This window comes from Salmo salar, chromosome 24 (assembly GCF_965601325.2).
Source record: "Salmo salar chromosome 24, fSalSal1, whole genome shotgun sequence".
Taxonomy (NCBI): Eukaryota; Metazoa; Chordata; class Actinopteri; order Salmoniformes; family Salmonidae; genus Salmo; species Salmo salar.
The window spans coordinates 21,671,455-21,693,688 of NC_138314.1; the positions used below are offsets into that span (position 1 = coordinate 21,671,455).

At 42.6% G+C, this 22,234-nt stretch overlaps 1 protein-coding gene across 37 annotated transcripts in view; it reads left to right on the plus strand.

Moving 5' to 3' along the window:
* LOC106585601 (AP2-associated protein kinase 1) overlaps positions 1-22,234 on the plus strand; it is a 62,261-nt gene that overhangs the window by 23,838 nt on the left and 16,189 nt on the right. For 4 of the 37 annotated variants that reach the window (XM_045706910.2, XM_045706912.2, XM_082968570.1 and 1 more), the window contains 5 exons: positions 2,985-3,089; positions 3,293-3,364; positions 4,864-5,040; positions 7,203-7,313; positions 12,310-13,061. In XM_045706910.2, the coding sequence (XP_045562866.2) occupies positions 2,985-3,089; positions 3,293-3,364; positions 4,864-5,040; positions 7,203-7,313; positions 12,310-13,061 (1,217 nt within the window). Of the gene's footprint in view, positions 1-2,984; positions 3,090-3,292; positions 3,365-4,863; positions 5,041-6,643; positions 6,679-7,202; positions 7,314-8,059; positions 11,162-12,309; positions 21,860-22,234 lie in introns of those variants that run through there. The other 33 variants (XM_045706913.2, XM_045706918.2, XM_045706922.2 and 30 more) reach the window with 25 other exon arrangements.

Below are 22,234 nucleotides of genomic sequence, written 5' to 3' on the forward strand. Positions count from 1 at the left end.
AACGCATTTCCACTGCTCCAGGGTCCAATGGCGGCAAGCATTACACCACTCCAGCTGACGCTTGGCATTGCGCATGGTGATCTTAGGCTTGTGTGCGGCTGCTTGGCCATGGAAAACCATTTCATGAAGCTCCCGACGAACCGTTCTTGTGCTGACGTTGCTTCCGGAGGCAATTTGGAACTCAGTACTGAGTGTTGCAACCGATTTTTGCGCTACGTGCTTCAGCACTCTGCAGTCCCTTTCTATGAGCTTGTGTGGCCTACCACTTCGTGGCTGAGCTGTTGTTACCCCTAGACGTTTCCACTTCACAATAACAACACTTACAGTTGATCGTGGCAGCTCTAGCAAGGCAGAAATTTGACGAACTGACTTGTTGGAAAGGTGACATCATTGAAAGTCACAGCTCTTCTTCAGTTGGGGCGGCAGGTAGCCTAGTGGTTAGAGCGTTGGACTAGTAACCGAAAGGTTGCAAGATCGAATCCCCTAGCTGACAAGGTCAAAAATATGTTCTGTCCCTGAACAAGGCACTGTTCCTAGGCCGTCATTGAAAATAAGAATTTGTTCTTAACTGACTTGCCTAGTTAAATAAAGGTAAAATAAAACAAGACCATTTGCAGTATGTTTGTGTGTGGAGATTGCATGGCTGTGTGCTTTATTTTGTACACCTGTCAGCAACTGAAATAGCCGAATCACTATTTTCAAGGGATGTCCACATACTTTTGGCCATGTATTGTATGTCCTTTAGCTCATGTCCTTTTAAAGCCATTGTTTATATAATGACTCTGAGATTACATGGCTTTGCTCTGTTGTGCTATTGTCCCTGTCCTGTTAGCGCAGTCAACGCACTCATTGATTCCCTTTCAGCTCCTATGAATACAGACCTTAGCTGGATCGCCTCACACTTGTGGACCCGTGCCTCTAACTGCACTCTTGCCTGCTTACCAGAAGGACACATTCTACTTTATTAATTGGATTGCTGTACTGTAGCCTACCTCTGGAGGTGCCTGCTTCAGAATGCCCTTGTCACTGAGAAAAGTGGGAAAGTTTACCATCACATCTGAGCTCTTCCTTCAGTTGGTAGTTGACTGCTTTTCCAAATGGCACAGGAGCAATACACTGTCTTAGCTCAGTCTGGTCTGTGTAAAGGCCCACAGAGTGGCTCCAGAGACAGTCGAACAGTCAGTGGGGACTGAGGGGATAAAAGGCAGCCTCTGGCTGTTACATAAGCAGGGTGTGGTTAATCTTCTCTGTCCTCTCCCCACTCACACATTCTTCTACACAGTGTTCTCTATCCATCAGTGCCCTAAGGATTTACTTGCTGCACAGCACAGGTAGAGTCGACAACAGTAACTGCATCACTGCTGTTGTAACCTTTTATGTATTTGACTAGACAATTCAGTTAAGAACAAATTCTTATTTACAATGACGGCCAACACCGGCCAAACCCGGATGACGCTGGGCCAATTGTGTGCCGCCCTTTGGGACTCCCAATCACGTCCGGTTGTGATACAGCCTGGATTCAAACCAGGGTGTCTGCAGTGACGCCTCTAGCACTGAGATGCAGTGCCTTAGACCCCTGCGCCACTCGGGAGCCCAAATGTCTGTTGGGAGAGCTCTGCACAGTGTCTGCAGAAGTTCACATAACCACAGGCCAGATGTAAGGCCCACCAAACCTGTTACGCCACAGCATATTTCAGAAGGGATGGTCCTACTATCTAGTCTAGTTATTCCATTTTCATAATATGTCATAAAGGCGATTGGAAAGAGAATCTGTTTCCTCACAGATCAGTGCATGCTGCTGTCATATGGTGCCAAACGAGGAGTACACCAGAGCCATATATCTAAATATGGCTCTGGAATGCACAGCCGTTGTATCATAGCAGTTTGTTAGCATTGACCTACGACCTATGACCTTTATCCCTTAGTGAAGGGGGCAAATGGGCAGCTGTGCTGTGTCATATTCTGAGCCCCTGCCCAAGGTCCTCTGTCCCCCCATAGCAGCCAGTCACCTGTAAGTATGTATGGAGAGGAGGTTTTTGACCCAGAAGATACTCACACGCATGCACCTGGTTTGCACTCAGGCTGTTTGGATGTACTAACCTGCTGGAGAGGCACATATCCTGAAGACAGTTCTCCTGTTTTGTCTGTGGCACACCTGGCACACCCAGCAAAGCTGACTTAACAAGGATGCCATCAGTCCGGTAGTGCTGGGTGATCCAACACTTTTTCAGTGATGAAAGTGGAGAAGAGTCATGTAAGGTCAGTCAGTGATGTTGGCCTAGTGTGTGGAATGGCGCTATGGTAGCTAACCCCTGGTATGTTTTTTGTATAGGCTGACATTTTGCTCTTTTAGACTATTTGGCAATGCTTGTCTGCCATATTGAAATGAATCTGTCAACTAATGACCAAATACAGATGAGATACTGACACTAGCTGCTAGTTGTTTGTCTTTGTCTCAGTTTGATTGGATGGATTTATGTGTTGATGGTTTAAGACGATCAGCGTACACAGTCCCTTTTTGAAGGCATGCTGTTTCGCTCCACTACCAGTTTGACATGAATGGTATTAATACAGTGGGCCCAGCTGAAATTAACCTGTCCTCTACTCAAGCATGGTCTGTGATCTCTATCACACTAGGATTGATTTTATTTTTTCCTAATCTTTTTTTATGCCCCTCTGCTGAAAAGGAAAGCAAGAGGGACAGGGCTGCCTAATGGAAAAACATGACGCAGCCAGTAGGATAATGACAAATCCAAGAACTAACCGTTACTACCCCTTGTGAGCGTTACCCTTTACCAACTAATGCTCATCTTGATAGCATAATTAATTGCCATGTTCTCAGTGGTACCTAAATGAGCCTTCATCTCTTTTCTCCCTCTACTCCTACTTTGCTTATGCAAATTCTCCCTTCCTTTCCTCTCTTTCTATGCCTTTCTCCCTCCCGGTCCTCCCTCTTCCTGTCCCTCTGTTTGGATGGCTCACAGAGAAGCTGATTGAGGGACTGAAGTCCCCTGAGACTTGTCTGCTGCTCCCTGACCTCTTGCCCCTGGCTGACCCCTTCAGCAGCTGTGGAGAGGGCAACAGCAATGGTATCAGGCTATTCTGACTGCCTGACTGCCTGTCTGCATGCCTGTCTCTCCCCTTCCTGTATCCTCTCCAGATATGAGAGATGCTTCTGGTTGTTAATGAACTCAAATCACTCTCATATACTTTATTACCTGGAGCTTTTTTTATTCCTTCTGTCCTTCTCGTTCATTTCTTTATCCAACCATCTCTCCTGTTTCATTTTCAGCAGCGGCTAAGGCTGATATGTATGTGGACTCTCTGATCCTTGGTCTGGAGACAGCCTCAGCCAGCCTGCCAGGTTAGTGCCCTATACCTTACTGTTTTTACCGCTCCTCTGTATCAGCCTTGAATTATAAGTAGTGTTATTGCATTATTGCCATACATCAGTTGGCGTGCATGAGTGAACACACAGCATAGCTCTGTGTGTGAGGCCACAATGCATTGGGATAACACAGAGGGATTTGCCTTCACTAAGATTGGGTGTTATTTCTGCCATCAACGTCATACAGGCATATCAGTCTTGATTCAGGAGCTTAGTTGTGGTGTCCTTTGTTTTAACTATTGCTTGGTGTTGAAAGGATCAGGTCATTTATCAGTAGCCTGCTCAAACATGCCCTGCCAGGCTTTGCTGACAGGTTTGCCTGCAGCAAAATATTATTCCCTGTCACCATTTCTTTTATTGCTGTTAACGAGACTGTCTGGAATGGTTGTGACAGCGAGCGTCTCGGTTTATCGCAGTGATCCGTTACTATGACGTACTCTTAAAGGTGAACAGGAAAACATTTGCAGTGCACTGTTGATTAGCAGTGCTGATTCTGCTCCAGATGAACATGTGCAAAGTGTGAATGTTTAATGGCTGACATTCCCTGCAGCCAGTGAAAATAGGCTGGAGCTGGGAACAAGGCAGCTACTGCTGAGCAATAGAGCGTGTGTGCTGCCTCTGGGTTTGACCTCTCCACATCATTCAAGGGGCAGTTTTTTTCTTCTCAGCTTTTGGTCTGCTCCGCTAGAGGACACTAATGGACCATGGTCCTGTCATTGGTCCAACTACTACATACAGCACAGTACCATTACTAGTCTGGGGTTTGAGCAGGGTACTACTTGGAGGATAAATTTACACTGAGTATACCAAATATTAGGAACACCTAATATTGAGTTGCAGACCCCCTTTGTCCTCAGAACTGCCTCAATTTGTCGGGGCATGGACTCTACAAAGTATCGAAAGCGTTCTACAGGATATGCTGGCCCATGTTGCTGTCAATGCTTTCCACAGTTGCGTCAAGTTGGCTGGATGTCCTCTGGGTGGTGGATCATGCTTGATACACACAGGAAACTGTTGATTGTGAAAAACCCAGCAGCGTTGCAGTTCTTGACACAAACCGGTGTACCTGGCACCTACTATCAAACAATGTTCCAAGGCACTTAAATATTCTGGCTTGCCCATTCACCCTCTGAATGGCACACATACACAATCCATGTCTCAAGGCTTAAAAGTCCTTCTTTAACATGTCTCCTCCCCTTCATATACACTGATCTGATTTTGAAGTGGATTTAACAAGTGACATCAATAAGGGATCATAGCATTCACCTGGTCAGTCTGTCATGGAAAGAGCAGGTGTTCTTAATGTTTTGTATACTCCGTTTATAAGAGGAAGCTCACATTTACTTTTAGTCTGAACTTTCTTCTGTGGGAAGAGGGTGAGCAAGCTTTTTTCTCCCTGTTTGGGTTAATGGCCTGTGTTCACTTTCTTTCCTTCTTCCACCCTACATCCTGTGCCCTGGCCCCTCCTCCCTCAGACCCTCTAGCTGGGGAGGATTCTCTGCTGGGCTGCTCTCTGCTGTCTCACACCTCCACACCTGGGGCTCAAACTGTCTGTGTACCTCCATCCTCCTGCTCCTCTGCCCCTGCAGGCTCTGCCTCCTGTCTGGATGAGCTGTCTCCTGTCTCATTTGGCACTGCCCAAGCACCTGCTGGTAAGACCCTCTCACCAGCTGTCATGTACTGTACACTGAGTGTACAAAACATTAGGAACACCTTCATAATATTGAGTTGCACCCCCTTTTGCCCTCAGAACGAACAGCCTCAATATGTCGGGGCATGGACTCTACAAGGTGTCAAGCGTTCCACAGGGATGCTGGCCCATGTTGACTCCAATGCTTCTCACAGTTGTCAAGTTGGCTGGATGTCCTTTGGGTGGTGGACCGTTCTTGATACACATGGAAACTGTTGAGCGTGAAAATCCCAGCAGTGTTGCAGTGTTGCAACCTGTGCGCCTAGCTACCATAATACTACCATACCCCATTCAAAGGCACTTTAAAAAAATATTTTGCAGGGTTTGCACAAGGTGCTTAGAACATGAATTTGGCGCTCTGAAATTCAACTACTGGAATACCTTCAAAATCAGACATTTTCTCAAGTTGGTACTTCCAAAGTACCTTTCTATTTGGGAAATGGCGTTTAATCTCCCGGATTTGCCTTGTTAGCAGCGCGTTCATTCACTACTCTGTCCAACGGGAAACTCCGCCTACGACGTAGGGTCGAGAGGTGAAACGAGCTACCTCAGCCCAGACCTACAGTTGCAAGTAGCAAAGGAACACCGCTGACAGTGGGAATTCTTTTAACATCCCTTGACTCCTGCCGTGTCAGACCCCCCCCCCCCCCCCCCCCCCCCCAGTGTACAACTGGTAAATAGTCGCTTATATTTCAGTCAGGTGTCTAGCTAGGTAGTTCAAAGGCTCTGGCTATTAGCCAGGTAGCTAGCTATAACTAGCTGGCTAGAAGGATTAAGTTAGACGCTAATGTTGAACGAAACCTGACCTCAGCAGGACCAGTTGACTGAAATTAAACTAGCTGTAATCCAAACATGGGCTACTATAAATTCTTATAACAAAATACCTTTTCGGCATAGAGTAGTGAGACAGACAGTGGTGAGTCAGGCTGCAAAGGTGATACACAGAGAGAGGAAGCATTGAAGCAAGCAGGGAGAGAGGTTAGTAGTACAGTGGTTCCCAAACTTGGGGTCTGGGACCCATGTGGGTTCCCCAGAAATGTAAATTGTGTCAAACACAACTTAATTTTCTTCTAATGGGTATAGAAGACAATATTTTTGAGTCTACGAATGGCTTTTTACACCGTCAGAATTCACTTTCATGTCATTTAGTGAAATATAAAGACCATTTAATAATATGTATACTGAACAAAAATATAAGTGCAACAATTTCAAAGATTTTACTGAGTTAGAGTTCATATAAGGAAATCAGTCAACATCATCAGTACTGACTTACCACTCATAGTAAATAAAGTGAAACCCGTATTATTGAGTTGAACTTGTAAGGTAGTGATGACTGCGACTAGAAACAATTGCATAATAGGAGCTATTACAAATTGATGATCCTTGAAAATAAATATTTGTGCTTGAAAAAGTACTTGAATTTGACTTGTACTGTCTGTATGAATCCTGGTCTTCCCCATTCACCCTCTGAATGGCAAACATACACAATCCATGTCTCAATTGTCTCGCGGCTTAAAAATCCTTCTTTAACCTTTCTCCTCCCTTTCATCTACACTGATTTGAAGTGGATTTAACAAGTGACATCACCTGGATTCACCTGGTCAGTCTGTCATGTTTTGTACACTCAGTGTGTTACCTGTGTAAACGCCCCTCAGCTAGTCTGACTTCCAACTTCTGTTCAGCCCAAACTAAACCACACGCCTGCAATATCTCTCAGCTTTAATGCTCAGTCAAAACACTAAAATACATGTTCAAAGGCAAGTGACCTTTGAATGTATGATGTTAAACTGTCATATTAGTAATATCAAGATGAACTATATAATTTCAGAAGGTAATTAGATATTGATACAGACCTGTCGGCAGCCCGTATCAACCGCCCTTCATAGTTCAAACAGTGAGGTATTAATTTGTAGCGCTATACAGCAGCCACAGCATTGTGGGATCTTCTGCAGACCCTTGACTCATTTACAAAAGCCACATCAGATGCATGGCTTAGTACTAACGTTGTGACTGCTCTGGCTGCATCTGTCTCTACTCCCTGCACCCTCCCCCCACTCGCACTCTCCTGGGCTGTGCTAACCTTCTCCCTCCATCATCCCTTCACCTCCTCTCCTCCACCTGCAGACTCTGCTTACCTCATGTCGGGCTTCCAGCCACCTGAGGCTGGGGAGAAGGGCACTGAGGACGAGTTTGACCCCATCCCTGTGCTCATCTCCAAAAACTCCAACAACCAAGGTATGTAAGGTAGACCAGCAGAATGTAGATAGGGTTTGGATCCATGTGTCTCGTTGGTCCACACAGATCTTCTGAAGACCAGAGTACTGTTCTGTATGAGCTGTCTTCCTTAACCCATATAACCCAAGGTGACCATGAATGAGCACAGCCATTGCTGAGAAGACCCTAGCTAACACCTTAGTTAATCACTTACACCTGATGAGAGCAACTTATAGCTGGATTGTGCTGTAACCTTAGCTAGCCCTCGTCCTAGCATGCTCTCACATCGGTGGGTTTCTCTTAGCTTTCTCTCATTCACTTTTCATTGGTAATAAGAATTGGCAGTTCCGATCAAAAGGAGGCACTGTTCTGCAGTTGTTTTGTACAGTCTGTCAGAACAGAAGCACCAAAGGCAGAGCTTGAAGGAGTAGTTCTTCCAGAGGGTAGGACGACTTACAGTATGTCCTCCCAGCACGCTTTCCCTGAAATGCTGCGGCTGCATATAGATAACCTCAGCTTACTTTCTGTATCTTTCTTCTCTTCCCCCGTCCCTCATTCACCCCTGTCTGCTCCTGTCATTCTGCTCTCTTCTCCGCCCTCTTTCACCGATTCTCAATTATTTGCCATTTTATGTTCTGATCTCTGTTCTGTCAAATTCTCTCTCTAAACATTACTCTCACACCCGCTTGTTCGCCTTTCTCCCTCTTCTCTCTTCCTTGCTCCCCTTATGTCCTTGTCTCCCTCTCTCTCTCTCTGGCACGTTTCAGGTGGTCACTCGCGCAGCAACAGTGGCAGTTCAGAGTCCAGCATCCCCAACATGGCCCGCTCCCTTCTGCTGGTGGATCAGCTCATCGACCTCTAGGGGGGTTGGGAGAGAGAGGTCGAAGGGGCAGCGTGCAATCGTAACACGTAGGGGATGGAGAGGGGGCAGCAGAGGCACTTCTGTAGCACCTTGCGAGGTGAAATAGACTAGTGAAAACTTTCTCCGGTGTGCCTCCTTGCCCCCGCCTCCATCTCTTGCTTGCGTGATACAATGGTGGCCGTTGGCATTCCCATGTTGGTGTAACAACTTTGCATTAACCCCCCGCCCTGACACATTGTCTGCTTCTGTCTTGGCTGCACTATGGGCATTATCGCGCTTTCATCAATCTGTCAACATTCCTAATTGTCCTTCCATGCAGATTCAACCCCACCTCATGCACATACTGCCTGGCTTGCCCATAACCCGATTTGTCTTTGCTTGGTTCTACAATGTTTGATCACTTATACAATCCACCCCTGGCTATTTGTCACAGGTCTGACCATGTAACACAACAGTACAGTGCTTCTATCTCTCCTGGTTATCTGTAGGCACTCTTCCTGTAGCAGCTATGATCATGTATAGTCTATAGAGCAAAGCAGTTGCCCTTTAGAAAAGCATATGCTGACTGAACTATCCAGAGCTGCTTGCATTGGGCATTACGGGGGGGACAAATAATGACGATAAGCTGTCAGTCCTTGGTCTTCTGCTGTGTGTTTAACTGTTATCAAACTGCTGTGATCCACTGCTGCCCCCTGGGAATGTTTGGCTGTCTGTTGCAAATGTTGTAAGATGTCTGCCATTGTAAGCTCATAAGTGTTTGTGCAATGTCCACGGTTACGGTAAACATCTGATCTCTACAGGCGTCGCCAGCTACCCTCAAACTGGCGCTGATATTCAGGTCTACTACAACAACAATCTCCTTTACTGTGCAACCATGTTTATCCTGGCTGTTCTTTACGTAAGAGCTACAATCTGTTTATCTCAAGGTTTCCTGGGATTATTGTTCCTATGCTATGAATTTCCTGTAGTCCTCCTTTAAGATTATATTGAGCTGGTGCATTTCTTTCCTCCCACTATGCCCTTAAGTCTAAGAATTGTCTGGAAAGGTTGACACAATCGTGGTATTATTCTAAATGTGTGTGATTCATTTGAATGCCCTTGTCCTTTGGTCATGTGTATTCCAATAAGAATTGGAATACACCAATTAGTATTGGGTTTATTTGGGTTTGTTTGTTTCTATCATCGGCCCATTGGCAGCTGTAAATTCAGTGTGTGCGATAGAAAAGAGTGCCATATTGAGCATGGAAATAAGCATGAGAATAAGACTCGCAGGTACAACAGAACTGTGCAGTGGTTGTTTAATGAGTCGGTTGATATTCACCAGTGAGCCAGCAGAGCGAGAACTAGGTGCAGCTTGGGTTTTGTCTGTCTGCTTGTGTTGCGCTGGTGTAGCCATACAGTACAGGCAATCCGTTTCTCTATTTGTTCCATGTGCCTCTGTTGCACATGTTCATAATCATTCATATCCACCTCCCTTTTGTCTGATCTACCTGTCCATACAACACACACACACACCTCTTGATGTTGCTTGCCTATGATGTAATGTCCAACTTAAATCTGGACAAATCCATTCCCCACCAACTCTTATGTATATAAAACCACTGTTTCAATGTCCTCATTCTCCCTTTAAAAATGTACTTTAACTACTACTTTGAAAGTGTTTTAATTTTAAAATATATATATATATATCATGGTATGAATAAATGTGACTATTGATAGTACTATAGAATGAATGTATGAAGTGAGTCAATATGGAATATATAAAGTTCATAACAAGTACATATACTTGAATGGAAAAAAATGTATTTTTGTTTATTATTTATGAAGCTGTATTTAAGAGTACTACCATCCTGTCCCTCCTTTTTGTCCAAAGTATTTTTGTCTATTCTTGGTCTTGTGGAAGACTATTTTAGCGTAGTTAAAACCATAGGGCTAGTTGCTTCCCTATCTTAATTTGGTTGTGTTCTGAGGATAGCTCTGTGCTTGTTACCTACTGTACCTTATTGAGGTATTGTCATCACACCTCATCCCTGGTTTTGACCTATTTCTAGTTTGATTTTCTTTCTCTGAGCTGTAGTTTATTTAGTAGCTTGAAGGGAATAGATTTCTTCCACCTCTTAAAGCCCTCCCTCTGAAAACAGGGCTTATGACGGAAGGGTCTTCCTGATATCTCTGTCCCTTATTTTCCTCCTCCTTTACTGTTAACCCCTAAATGTATCACACAAGCTATCTAGCCTACCTACTTACAAGTTACAGTGCAATTTAGTATAATTTGTTGGAAACAGAACCAAAGTTTGTCTTGACTCATCTTTGTCCTCCTCCCAGTAAGCATAATCAGTGGATGTGATGCACTACATTGTACCCACCCTTGATTTACCTCCTGAGGCATATCAAAATGATACAATATTTCAGAAACTGAAATGCAACCCGTATAATGCATCTCAAAAAGTTTTGTTTCCATACTTGAAAGTATACAAAGCAAAATGATACATTTCCGTTGATGTTACTGCTAGTATCTTTGAGAAAACATTGTTTTACCCCTCACCAAACCATATATTGTACAGTAAGTTTTAGAAATTGGCCTGTGGAATCTGAAGTGTATGGACAGATAATCAGTAAAGCTACTCTTGTTTGGTTTTTATTCATTTTTCTCTCTGATCAACACGTTGTACAGTTCAGTCTTCTGCAGGTTTTAGTGTAGCTAACCTATGCAATTCTACAGTAGTGATCATATTGTTCTTAGACACCACAGTGCTGTATTCAGTAGAGGTCTAGCCTTGCCAGTAGAGTTTTAATTGTGTTGCTGTGAAATGGATGTGCCTAGTGTGTTTGCTAGGGGAAACGGTGACAAGTATAATTTGATTAGATGAAAACTGTTGAAATGAACAAACAGCAAATGTTAATATGTGAAAGCAAAGCGTTATCTAGTGTGTACCTTCTATTTTTATGAAATAAGCAAAAAAAGAAAACAAAGGAACATTAAATAAACATGTAAATGTGGATGTAACTAGTCTCCTTGGTGTCTTTCAGTTCACCAGTAGGAAATGTAGTTCAATATATCCTAGTGTTATGAGATGATTGGAAGAGCAAGTAGCTATAGGCACAGTATGCATCCTTTGGCTGATTAACGCAGTCTGTTGCTTAGTCACACACCCACATAATTCACTTCCCTAACAATGCCAAGGCTCACACTTCAGACAGCGAATGCTGTCAGTATGGCAGCTCATAAATGCGCTAATGGCTTTCAGGGGCCTCCGCGTTTTGAAAACAAAAAAATATATATTTTTGCCCTATTGATCGAAACACAGTTCTCATTGACGCTACAGTATGGAAGTGCCCAATCATCCTATTACACCTCGGTGCTCTCACTCAGTTAAGCAACTAACACACTTAACACACTGCACTCTTACATGGGGTTGAGTGCTCTCACTGACTGTAGAACTCACACACCTAGCTTCTTGCCTTTTCAATCCAGTGGGAGGTTGAGAAGCTTAGAGATACAGTTCTAGCTCTTCTCTTACTCACACCCTGCCCAGCTCTTTGCCCTCTGGCTGACTTTGAACTGTGCCCTACAATGGCTGCCACTAACCCTATACCTCTGGAGCTACCGGCTAACTCCTGCTACCTGCACTACCAAGGTAAGACTGCCCCTGTTTCTGCCCCCCTCTCTCTTTGTTTCTGCTCCTGTGAGTCCTCTCACTCCTTGTTTCCATAGGTCCACTTCCTTCTTATCAAGTCCCTATATCTTTATATAACTTACTAATTACAACCCTAAATCTGACAGTATTACTTGCTCTGTAATGGTACATGGAATTGTGTTGAGGTATTGAGTATATATGCTTAGAGAATGTTGCAGGTCTGCTGAAATCAATTAGTGGAAACAATGTATTTTGTTGTGGTGATAGTGCTGAATAGTCTTGTCTGTCACATTGTGTTGTATAGAGTAGAACATGTGTTTTTGATGTAGTCGTGCTGGCTTTCTGCTGTTGGACCATTGTGCTGTTATTGCTGTTTCCATGGTGTTTACTTGAACACAGACCGTAGTCTTCAGAGCTGCAGGAGGTTTCTCAATTTCAACTCAATTGATGTATCATCTTGTCTCCATTTACACATCTCAAGTCTTATCCATTACTCTGTGCCTTCTCTCCTCTGCAGAGCTGAAAGGGGTGAGTAACGGTTACGCTGTGCTGGACGAGGGGGGTTCTGAAATGGAGCTGCGTGGAGAAGGCCACAGAGCAAACGAGGGCTGTATCCACTCCAGCGATGATGAGGAAGACGAGAGAGTGAAGGAGGAGCAGGGCAGGAGGGCCAGGGAGAGGGGTGTGGTCCATGACTGCAGTGGCTCCAGACCATTGCTGCTGGATTCAGATGAAGAGGAGCAGCAGGGGTCTGAATTTCCCCTCCCATCCTCCCAGCCATCCCTATCACACCCACAACTCTCCAATTCCTCCCACCAACCTACCCCATCCCTCTGTGCCCCATCCCTGACTCATTCCCACCAGATGCCCCAGCAAGCCAGGGTGGTTGAGGTTGTGTCTGATGTCTTCTTCAAATCCCCCTTCAGGATTGAACAAGAGGCAGGTGACGTGTTTGCAAATGCCCCCTTCCAACGTCCCTCTGTTGTGGCTCAACAGCATCCAGACGTCTTCCTGCAGGCCCCCTTCGTGAAGCCCAAGACCCAGCACCCTCACCCAGCTGTGGTTCACCCTGTGGCCCCTGAACCAGCCCTCTTGAGCCAGGTGGCCACGCAGCCTTTCCGCCCACAGGCCCTGGCCAAGTACTCCCGACACTTTGAGGGCCCTTTGCCTCACCAACCTGTGACAGCTCAGAGGGTGTTGTCCAATGTGAGCAGGCAGGCTGCTGTGGGCTCAGTACCTGTGGGACCCTTACACTCCTGGACTTCAGAGGTGAGCTCAGTAGACCCCTTTGTCTCTGCACCCTTTCACATCAAGGCCCCACAAGAAAAGCCCTGAAAGATCCCATCCTTCCCTACAGAGAAGGGGAACCAGCATTGGCGCCCACACCTGTGCACACTACACTAAGGCATACACACTGCATGCTGTCACCAGCACTGGGGCTGGACTGCAGGACAGCATAGAACTCTTAAGATCTTGTCCTTTACAAACTTCGATCAGTCTTGATATTGCGCAAGGTCATCAATGTTTTTTTGCTGCAGTAGAATTGAGGTGGGTCCTCATTTATAAATGCTGTGTACACACAAAATATGCCCCAAAACATGCATGCAGCAGTTTAAGCAAATGTTGTCATTTATAAAAACTGAACTTGATGTGAGAATGATTATCCTGCCACTATGCATATGCATTTTGAAGTGGTTGAATGTTTGCATTGCAATTAAGGGAAAAGTAGCGTAGTAGCCTTGTGCAGGAATACAGTGGCCTTCAGAAAGTATTCATACCCCTTGACTTATTCCACATTTAGTGAATTATGTGAAACCTGAATGGATGTTTACCCATCTACACACAATAACCTATGACAGTGCAAACATGTTTATATAAATGTTGCTTATTTATTGAAAATGAAATACAGAAATCTCATTTACATAAGTATTCACACCCCTAAGTCAATACATGTTATAATCACCTTTGGCAGTGATTACAGCTGAGTCTTTATTGGTAAGTCTAAGTGCTTTGCACACCTGAGATGTACAGTATTTGGACATTCTTTTAAAATTATTCAAGCTCTGTTAAATTGTTTGGTGATCATTGCTAGACAAGACATTTAAGTCTTGCCATAGATTTTCAAGCTGATTTAAGTCACAACTGTAACTAGGCCACTAGGGAACATTCAATGTTGTCCTGGTAAGCAACTCCAGTGTATGCTTGGCCTTCTGAAAGGTGAATTTGTCTGTTGGAAAGCAGACTCAATCAGGTTTTCCTCTAGGATTTTGCCTGCGCTTACCTCTATTTTATTTTTATCCCCAAAAAACTCCCTAGTCCTTGCCAATGACGAGCATACCCATAACGATGCAGCCACCACCATGCTTGAAAATATAGTGCTACTCAAATGTGTTGTTGGATTTTCCTCATCAGGGTATAAAGTTAATTTCTTTGCCACATTTTTGGCAGTTTCTTGCAAAACTGTTCCAAATGTTTTGGAATATTTTTATTCTGTACAGGCTTTTCACTCTCATTTAAGTTAGTCTTGTGGAGTAACTACAATGTTGATGATCCATCAGTTTTTTTTCCTATCACAGCCATTAAACTCACCATTGGCCTCACCACAAATCCCTCTCCTGCAACTGAGTTAGGAAAGACGCCTGCGTCTTTGTAGTGACTGGGTGTGTTGATGCACCATCCAAAGCCTAATTAATAACTTCATGCTCAAAGGGATATTCAATGCTTTTTTATTTTTACCCATCTACCAATAGGTGCCTTGCTTTGCGAGGCATTTTAAAACCTCCCTGGTCTGTGGTTGAATATGTGTTTGAAATTCACTGCTCAACTGAGGGACTTTACAATTATCTGTATGTGTAGGGTACAGAGATGAGATGGTCACAAAAAAAATCCTGTTAAACTATTATTGCACAGAGTGAGACCATGGAACTTGTGACTTAAGACAATGTTCATTTAGGTTGCCATAAAAGGGATGACTCAAGACATTTCAGCTTTTCATTTTTTTATTAATTTGTTAACATTTCTAAAAACATAATTCAACTTTCACATTATGGGGTATTGTGTAGCCCAGTGACACAATCTCAATTTAATCCATTTTAAATTCAGGCTGTAAAATAACCAAATGTGGAAAAAGTCAAGGGGTGTGAATACTGAATTCTGAAGCCACTGTATATAATACTCGAATTCATAACAAAAACAGGTAGCTAAATATAACATACAGTAATTTGTCATTAGTGAGAAGAGCGAAAATCAATTTATTTTATTTGCATTCTAAAATAATTAAAGTCATTTATTTCATTTCCATGATCATTTCATAATTAATTCCTCACCATTTCTGACTAATGGCTTCATACTCACAAAATTGCCTATAGGCCTACAGCAAGTTAGTATATGCTACAATTTATCCCATTTCTCAATTAATGAAACCCACTTTACAATAGTAAATAGATGCGCTATTTCAAGTATTTTGCTCTATGCGATCCAACGTGAAGGGCAGTTTAACGGTAGAAGAGACGGTTCCTTTTCCATTAACGTTTGTGTAGGCTACATCTGAATACTGTAATGTCAAATTTCTCGGGTAGACAATATTTCATTTAAACATGCGTACACCAAACATTAGGAACACCTTCCTAATATTGAGTTGCACCCCCCTTTTTGCCCTCAGAACAGCCTCATTTCGTCGGGGCATGGTCTCTACAAGCATTCCACAAGAATGCTTCCCACAGTTGTCAAGTTGGCTGGATGTCATTTGGGTGGTGGACCATTCTTGATACACACGGGGAAACTTGAGTGTGAAACCCAGAAGCATTGCAGTTCTTGACACATTGGTGCTCCTGGGCTGGCACCTACTACCATACCCCATTGAGGCACTTAATGCTTTTGTCTTGCCCATTCACCCTCTGAATGGCACACATACAAACCATGTCTCAAATCCATCTTTAACATGTCTCCTCCCCTGCATCTACACTGATTTTGAAGTAAATTTAATAAGTGACATCAATAAGGGATCATAGCTTTCACCTGAAATTCACCTGGTCAGTCTGTCATGGAAAGAGCAGGTGTTCTTAATGTTTTGTACACTCGGTGTATAGGCTTATCATAACCATTGCAGAATACATTCCTTACCTTTTCTGTGCGAGTTGAGTTCATATTTCTGACATAACCATACAATAAATGACCATACTCATCTCTTTTTAATTGGGCCTATTAGATAGGCTATTACACGTTTTTGATCTATTCATTCGAGAGGAGCATAGTTAATAACAAACAGTTGATCTTTTGCATTGAAGTGTGTAGGCTACCACTGTAAGTAGGCCTACTGAAGTTCAACATTTTTTTCAGAGTAGACAATGTTGAAGTAGAATTTGCGGGCAGTGCAGGATGTTTTGGTTCAGGAAAAAGTTTATACAAAACATTATTGAATTAAAACGATCTGTTTACAGGTCCACAAAAATGTGAATTTTTTTTTCTTCTATCAGACACGGTCAGATAAAGCAAATGTCACTGCAAAAGAAAATATTCTGCCAACACCTCCAAAGACATTTGGTGAAGTTTCCCATTGCTATTTTCTTTAGATGCTGTCTTGGTCTAATTCCAATACTTCCAAAGTATACAGCAAATAAGGGCGTTGTCACCATAAAAGGTGAATGCTGGGGTTTTACAGGCGGTGTTATAATGCCTGTTGACGCACAGTTTCACCACAGGTCTGATTTTATAACTGGAAATATGCATATGTATGGCAGGTGCAAAGTTGAACTATTTTTGAATAAAATGTCTGCAAAGGTTATAAATGAGGCCCCTGGTACATCCGTTGTCCCTGTGCTGGTAGCTATCATATTCTTTGTCAGAAGTAATCCGTTGGTATGCACAGAGGATATGGCAGTCTAGTGGGGAGGTTTTCTGCCTACTTTAGTTTGCCCTCAGCTTTTCTATCAGATTGAAAACCTTGCTTAATTTAGAGAGCTTCTTGTCTGGGTCCAGTGATGAAGATTAGATACAGAAAGGACACACACATACAGTTCAAGTCAGAAGTTTACATACACCTTTGCCAAATACATTTAACCTCAGTTTTACACACAATTCCTGACATTTAATCCTAGTAAAAATCCCCGGTTTTAGGTCAGTTAGGATCACCACTTTATTTTAAAAATGTAAAATGTCAGAATAGTAGAGAATTATTTATTTCAGCCTTTATTTCTTTCATGACATGCCCAGTGGGTCAGAATTTGACATGCATGCACTCAATTAGTATTTGGTAGCATTGCCTTAAAAACAATTTAAACTTGGGTCAAATGTTTCGGGTAGCCTTCCACAGGCTTCCCACAATAAGTTGGATGAATTTTGGCCCATTCCTCCTGACAACTGGTGTAACTGAGTCAGGTTTGTAGGCCTCCTTGCTCGCACCCGCTTTTTCAGTTCGGCCCACAAATTTTCTATAGGATTTGAGGTCAGGGCTTTTTGATGGCCACTCCAATACCTTGACTTTGTTGTCCTTAAGCCATTTTGCCACACCTTTGGAAGTATGCTTGGGGTCATTGTCCATTTGGAAGACCCACTTGCGACCAAGCTTTAACTTCCTGACTGATGTCTTGAGATGTTGCTAAAATATATCCACATAATTTTCCATCCTCATGATGCCATCTATTTTGTGAAATGCACCAGTCCCTCCTGCTTCAAAGCACCCCCACAACATGATGCTGCCACCCCCGTGCTTCACAGTTGGGATGGTGTTCTTCGGCTTGCAAGCGTCCCCCTTTTTCCTCCAAACATAATGATGGTCATTATGGCCAAACAGTTCTATTTTTGTTTCATCAGACCAGAGGACATTTCTCCAAAAAGTATGATCTTTGTCCCCATGTGCACTTGCAAACCGTAGTCTGGCTTTTTTATGGCGGTTTTGGAGCAGTGGCTTCTTCCTTGCTGAGCAGCCTTTCAGGTTATGTCGATATAGGACTCGTTTTACTGTGGATATCGATACTTTTGTACCTGTTTCCTCCAGCATCTTCACAAGGTCCTTTGCCGCTGTTCTGGGATTGATTCGCACTTCTCGCATCAATATACATTCATCTCTAGGAGACAGACCCTGTCTCTTTCCTGAGCGATATGACAGCTGCGTGGTCCTATGGTGTTTATACTTGTGTACTATTGTTTGTACAGATGAACGTGGTACCTTCAGGCGTTTGGAAATTGCTCCCAAGGATGAATCAGACTTGTGGAAGTCATCCATTTTTTTTCTGAGGTCTTGGCTGATTTTCCCATGATGTCAAGCAAAGAGGCACTGAGTTTGAAGGTAGGCCTTGAAATGCATCCACAGGTACACCTCCAATTGACTCAACTGATGTCAATTAGCCTATCAGAAGCTTCTAAAGCCATGACGTAATTTTCCAAGCTGTTTAAAGGCACATTCAACTTGGTGTATGTAAACTTCTGACCCACTGGAATTGTGATTGTGAAATAATCTGTCTGAAAACAATTGTTGGGAAAATTACTTGTCATGCACAAAGTAGATGTCCTAACCGATTAGACAAATCTATAGTTTGTTAACAAGAAATTTGTGGAGTGGCTGAAAAACTAGCTTTAATGACCCCAACCTAAGTATGTAAACTTCCGACTTCAACTGTATACTATATATCCCGTTCTGGGCTCAACCGCTCAAATTTGACCCTCTGCTCTTATACTTAGTCCATTCCCCATTGCTCTGTGAGGGCCAGTAAGGATTCCCATGACAGCCCTGGTCTCTCAGGGTGATGATGTCACTACCATTCCTCTACTCATCCAGGGGTTATACACTTACAGGGGCCATAGGAAGACCTCCTTTAGTGGTTCCTTTGTGTCTTATACGTCTGATATTTTGGAAGTAATCTGATGACCATTTTAGCCCATTGTGTGGTGTACACTTCTTACTAGGTAGGTTAAATGTACCTCTAGCAGTGCTGTCATATTTGATCATGTATAATAATGTTAATCAGATGCTGGATTATGTTGCACGTGTCAGGCTGTAATGTATGAGTTTTAGCCTTTTTTTGTCCTTCACCGATTGCTTTCTTAGTCACTTAGTTGTTTTACATGGTCACGTGACTGTCAGTGCTGCAAAAGTCAGCCTTATGTATCTACATGCAGGGCATACAGTACAGAACATACCTAAGAGGTGAAAGGTCAGAGTTTCTCCTTACGCTTGTCCTTTCTTGTGGCTGCCTCTGCTGTATTTAAGTTTGTGTTGGTTTACTTTAATTTTGGACTGAGCAGGTTGGTAATGCTGTAGAAGTGAAGCCTTATAAGTCCTCCACTCTCACAATCAGCACTGTCGGCAAAGTCACTCCCAATCAGCACCTCCGCTACACTCCCAATCAGCATCTACTTCTAATACTACCTTCACAGGAACTCTATACATTCACAATCATGTTCTCAATCCGCACTTCTACATTATACCTGCACTTGAGTCACCGATTCAAGATTTGTAAATGTGATGTAGTTAAGTCTTGTTCACACTGCAGGCCTTAATGCTCAAATCATTTTAGTTTTTCAAATCTGTTTTGGAATACTGACTGTCCAAACAGCAAGTTACAAGTGACCATGTGTTCAGATGGCAGTCATTTCCTGACATGAGTATGCAAGTGTGTGTGTGCAGTGGTATAGAGTGATTGGTGGTGCTCGTGCTTCCTATCACTCAGAAGTTATTTAGCAAGCTAAGGTGACAACAATAGATGAATGGAATTCGACCAAAACAATGGAAAACGCGTGGGGGGGGTGCTGTGGGGGAAGGATCCCACATTTTATTTGATTTATTAGGATCCCCCTTAGCCGACGCCAATGGCAACACCTAGTCTTACTGGGGTCCGACACATAACATAACGAAAAAGACATTTGCATACATTTAAAAACATTAACATGTAGTGTATCAGTTACACATACATGTCAGTACATACACACAAGTAGAATCACCTCATTTACTGCATGTAAGCCTGCCATTAATATTTCCCGTTGCTTTGAATGTTAATCTTAATGTAGGAATACTTTTAGAGCTGCAAAGGATATAAGATGAACCAACTTTCAAAAGTCCTTTTTGGCTAGCCACAGCAGTCAGCTAGGTAGCTGTTTAGCTTTCTAGTACATTTACTCATTTGTTTGTAAACAGCAAGCTAGTTAGCTACCACATTCTTGTCATGTCAAGAGTAGCTAGCAAGTAACAAGATATGCCAAATAACAGTAAATACCACTTGAGGGCAAATTAGATTTGACCCTTCAGACTTAATTCGCATGGACAGGAATCAGATTTGTATCTGATTTCAAACCACCTACGAAGGTGGTTACAAATGTGGCTTGAAATATGATTCCATGTGCTTTTTGGCTGTTCAGACTGCAGGAAAAATAAAAGATTAGAATTGGATACGGCAAAAAATAGGATTTGAGTCATTTCAAACTACCAGTGTGAACAAGGCTTTAGTTAGACCGATGGCACCTCACACTATTTCTACCTTTATAGAATCAGCACCCCCTAGCAGAACATGCCAGAATAACTACAACCCTTGTCAAGCACCTCAAGCGAAACACACAGTTGAACCATAACTTTCACTTGTGGCATCAGACACCTACCTACACATGCTAAAAATACACTTCCAAGTAAATGGTCAACACATGGTTTCATCATAAACCCGTAAGGGTTACCTTTTTGCTCTTCTACACCAGATGTTGTATTCCTTCTGTTTTTCTTTTCTCCATATCAGCATTTCATATGGCTATGGTCTTCTGCTGACTATTCAATAATCTTGAAGCACTTTTCAATGTTTGCTATCCACGACTCTGCATTTTACCTGGTCATGGTGGGGACCAATACAGAGGTTTTAAACTACTTGATCCAAAGTAAGAACCGCTGTCTTAAAAATAGTTAAAAAAATACAATACTTGTATATGTTAATTAATCTGCAGTGCAAATGAAGAATGCACACTACATCAGCAGTAATTATAATTTACTCTACAATAGTTTATTTTAGCAACTATAGTATTTACACAGTAGCGTTGGTAGGAATTTGCTTTAAAAAAAACGAGTAGTCAGCCAGAAGTTAGATAAATTGTACTTTACTCTGCCAATTGTCCATAGGGTTGGTCATTATGCAACAACAAAAAACAAACATCTAATAGAACATGCATTTAAAGACTTTCCAAACGTGGGTATGTTGTAGTAGACCCGCTTACCTCATGTCAAAATAAAATTCCCGCAAGTGCGCCACACCTGCACACAAAAAAAGCACGAACTTGTGGGCGACTTTTATTTTGACATGAGGTAAGCAGAGAGGAACTGACCTCCAAGGAACTGCACGGGTCTACAAAGACCCACGTTTGGAAATGCTTTTTAATTATACGTTAAATGAATGTTATTTAATTCCCCCTGCATAAAGACTAAGCCTACAGACAATCGACAGAGTAAGTTGAAATTGAATTTTATTTAACTTCTGTCTTCCGGCTGACTAACATTTGTTTGCCAGCTAATTCCCAGCAATGCTATTGTGTGAAGTTTAGTAGTTAAAATCGTTATTTTGTAGGTCAATTCCTGAACGAAATATCAAGTCTTTGATTTATGACTGACTGACTAGTATAGGAAAGAAGTGGCTGGTTTATACAGCAAGCCTCACCTGCTGAAACCTAAAAGCACCCATATCAAAATATTTGAACACATTTGTTGTATTTCCTTATGTAAAGATCAATAAATGAATGCAAAACAAGTCAATTTAATAGTTTTAATTTGTTGCATTTGTTTATCATCATGAGACACACCCATATGTAATGAATGTTATAAAATGTACCTTTCATCTACCTTGTGGTTGTGTATCATATAGGAAGGCATACACAATTTGCTTACATAAAAATACAAGGACGGTTTCCGCCCTCAGCAGAGTTTACGGAAATTGAGTCACTGTTTAGAAACATGGCGACTTACAAGCAGGTCAGGTATCTCTAAGAATTTGAAGTCCGTAAGTTTCTCTCTGTGGATTCGTTGAGTACTGAAGATATCAATGAGCTGTAGGAATGCATGTTTTCACGTTTTCTATCACTTCGTGTTCCTCAACTAATTAGTAAGTAAGCAGCTAGCTATAGTAGCTCTTAACAGTTTCATAACCCAAGCCGAGGTCTGACGCAGATATGAGACTAGTGCGCTAACGTGATTGTAGCTCCATCTAAAGTTAAATTATATTGCAACTGTTATACCTTTTAACTGGTTTAATAGAACATTAATAGCTAACTAGTTAGCTAGTTGCTCAGCTTGCCTCTCACTGGCGGAAATACACCAGCCCAGTCAGCACAATATCCCTACTTGCCTAATGATGCAGTGGGAGTTTGATCAAAGGAATATTTTCATAATGGGTTTTTGGAAGTAACATTTCTGTCCACATTACATCAAATTGAATTGTTCATTGTCAGCATGTGGTACATGTGACTAATCAGATTAT